This window comes from Grammomys surdaster, unplaced genomic scaffold (assembly GCF_004785775.1).
Source record: "Grammomys surdaster isolate TR1022 unplaced genomic scaffold, NIH_TR_1.0 355, whole genome shotgun sequence".
Classification (NCBI taxonomy): domain Eukaryota; kingdom Metazoa; phylum Chordata; class Mammalia; order Rodentia; family Muridae; genus Grammomys; species Grammomys surdaster.
In genome coordinates, this window is record NW_021604774.1 from 830,476 (window position 1) to 833,129 (window position 2,654).

Genomic DNA, 2,654 nt, shown 5'->3' on the forward strand with positions numbered 1-2,654 from the left:
GGAGAGAGAGAGAGGAGAGAGAGAGAGAGAGAGAGAGAGAGAGAGAGAGAGAGAGAGAGAGAGAGAGAGAGAGAGAGAGCGCAGAGAAGTAGAGGCTGGTCATGACCACGTGGAGAGAGGGGGAAGGGAAGGGGGGAGGAGCGAGGGGTCAGAGAGAAGCTGGAGGCAAGAGAGCAGGAGAGCAAGGGAGCGAGAGGATAAAAGGGAGAGGAGGGGGTAAGCAGTCCCTTTTATAGTGGGCAGGCCTACCTGGCTGTTGCCAGGTAACTGTGGAAAAGAGCATACCTGGCTATTGCCAGATAACTGTGGAGGTGGAGTTTAGACAGAATACTAACACAGAGGACAAAGCTTAGCTCCTCTCGCACCTTCTACTCCTGGACAGCGAGCTGTAAAACCAGTTTTCCTCTGATCTGACGCAAGCATCCCGGAAGATAATCATCTGCACGCAGTCATTAACTCCTGCCCCTTTGTTTTTTCCCTTCCTTTCCCTTTTTAACTCTTCTGTTAAAGCCCACGGAAGCGCCAGTTTCCATTGGTTAAGCCCTTCTGCGCTGTCCCTTCTGGGTAATGTAGTTCAGACAGCATGCACCCCGGAGACTTGCCGCAGAGATTTAAGCAGGAGAAGCGATATGCAAGGATTTAAAGAGACTCCTGGAGACACTGCCTTGCCCACAGATGCACCAGTGTATCAACTCCCTGATCATCAAGGATAGAATAAAGTGGGTTCATGGGTCTGACTCCAGTATGCATTAGCAAATTTCCCTTAGCAGAAGGAAGCGCAGCTTAAAAGCCAGTGGTGACGATATCATATCTGATGTATAAAGAAAGATGTAGAAACAGTCTGCATTTTGAAAACAGGTCTGCTCAATTCCAAGACCCACTATCCATTCACCTCCACCTGTATTCCTGTCTTTTCTCATGGGTCTAATAGGTGTCCATTATGGCAAGGTAGCGCGCGCACACACCCACCCACCCACCCACCCATACACCCACACACCACTCACTCACACAGAGGCATGTACGCACGTGCACACACACAGACAGGTGTAGCCCTCATTATATGCTCCTCTGCTGCCTTTGATCCTACTATTGTTTCTCTGATTCTCCCCACTCTCATCTCAGTAGGGAGTAACAATCAACCCCCATTGTTTAAGGAGACTCCAGAAGATAAGAGATCATGAAATATTTCTGCCATTCTGGAACACTCTGGAACTGGATGGTGAGTGTTGATTCTGGAAAAGGTGGGAATCAGTATTGCTACTGACCATGTGATATGCTAGAAAAAGCCCCGATATTGTCCTTTCTGCATCAGTGGTCATTTTATACCCAGCCCCCTTCTGTTAGGCTACAGCTTGCTGTGAGGAAGCGGTGGTGATGAACCGGGATTGGCATAGTAAAGCATCGGGACCATGAGAGGAAGCCTCTTGCTTCTTAACTGAAGCACAGGAGATAAATCACTGTTGTTGGCTTTTTTTTTTTTTTAAACAAAATCTCAATTGTCCGATTTTACATTTGAAGATTCAGGAGCCAGTTGCTCAGGTAAAAGCCTGGTAGCTCAGGGAGGCAGCGAAGGCACCCAGCTGCGATCTTCCTCAGCCAACATCCCAGACAGCATCTCCTCTCTTACGATATCACCAAAAAACCAAATAAACAAACAAAAAAACAAACAACAACAACAACAAAAGCAAACCTCCTTTAAAATGGACGTTTCTTCCTTCTACTTCCTGTGTGTCTCTATCCATCCTCTTGACTCCCTTTTTCTCTATATGTTTTTTTTCTTAATCATTCTATGTTCACTTCCTGTCAACTAGTTGCTTGCTCTACCTCTTGACCTGTGGTTGACGTTATTCAATCTTGCCTACAATATTCAAGCAGAAAGCTCTTGAATTAAAGGTACATACCACAACTGAAAACAGTTTTTTTTCCAGTAAATAACACAATCGTAGGAGTTCATAACATGATCAGATATCCTTCAACAAGTCATAAAGCTTGGTGTAGTGGCACAGGTCTTTAATTCCAGCACTCAGGGGAGGCAGAGGCAAGCGGTGTTTGAGGACAGCCTAGTCTACACAGTGAGTTCCAGGCTAGCCAGGAATATATAGAAAGACCTTGTCTCAAAACACCAAAATAATAAAGATAAACTATTAATGACAAAAATAATAATCATAGCCGGGTGGTAGTGGCGAATGTCCTGAATCCCAGTACTCAGGAGGCAGAGGCAGGCAGATCTTTGAGTTTGAGGCCAGGCTGGTCTACAAGAGAGTTCCAGAACAGCCAGGGGGCTACAGAGAGAAACCTTGTCATGAAAACCAACAATGATGCTGATGCTGATGATGCTGATAATAGTAGATAAATCATTATCTAGAAACATATTAGAAAAGTAGATTCTAGAGTATTCTAATCTGAGCCATAAAGTGGAGCTGGCCACTGTCACCTGAACTTTTATGGATGAATCTGATACACATATTATAAAATATGGTTATAGCACCAGGCAGTGGTGGTACACGCCTTTAATCCCAGCACTTGGGAGGCAGAGGCAGGCGGATTTCTGAGTTTGAGGCCAGCCTGGTCTATAGAGTGAGTTCCAGGACAGCCAGGGCTACATAGAGAAACCCTGTCTCGAAAAACAACAAAACAAAACAGAACAAAACAAA

At 45.4% G+C, this 2,654-nt stretch overlaps 1 protein-coding gene across 1 annotated transcript in view; it reads right to left on the reverse strand.

Moving 5' to 3' along the window:
* The window catches only part of LOC114631286 (zinc finger protein 773-like), a 5,654-nt gene extending 5,198 nt beyond the window's left edge, over positions 1 to 456 (reverse strand). The window contains 1 exon segment of the mRNA XM_028779587.1: positions 334 to 456. Coding sequence (XP_028635420.1) covers positions 334 to 423 — 90 coding nt within the window. The 5' untranslated portion in view covers positions 424 to 456.
* Between the last annotated feature and the right edge of the window lie 2,198 nt (positions 457 to 2,654).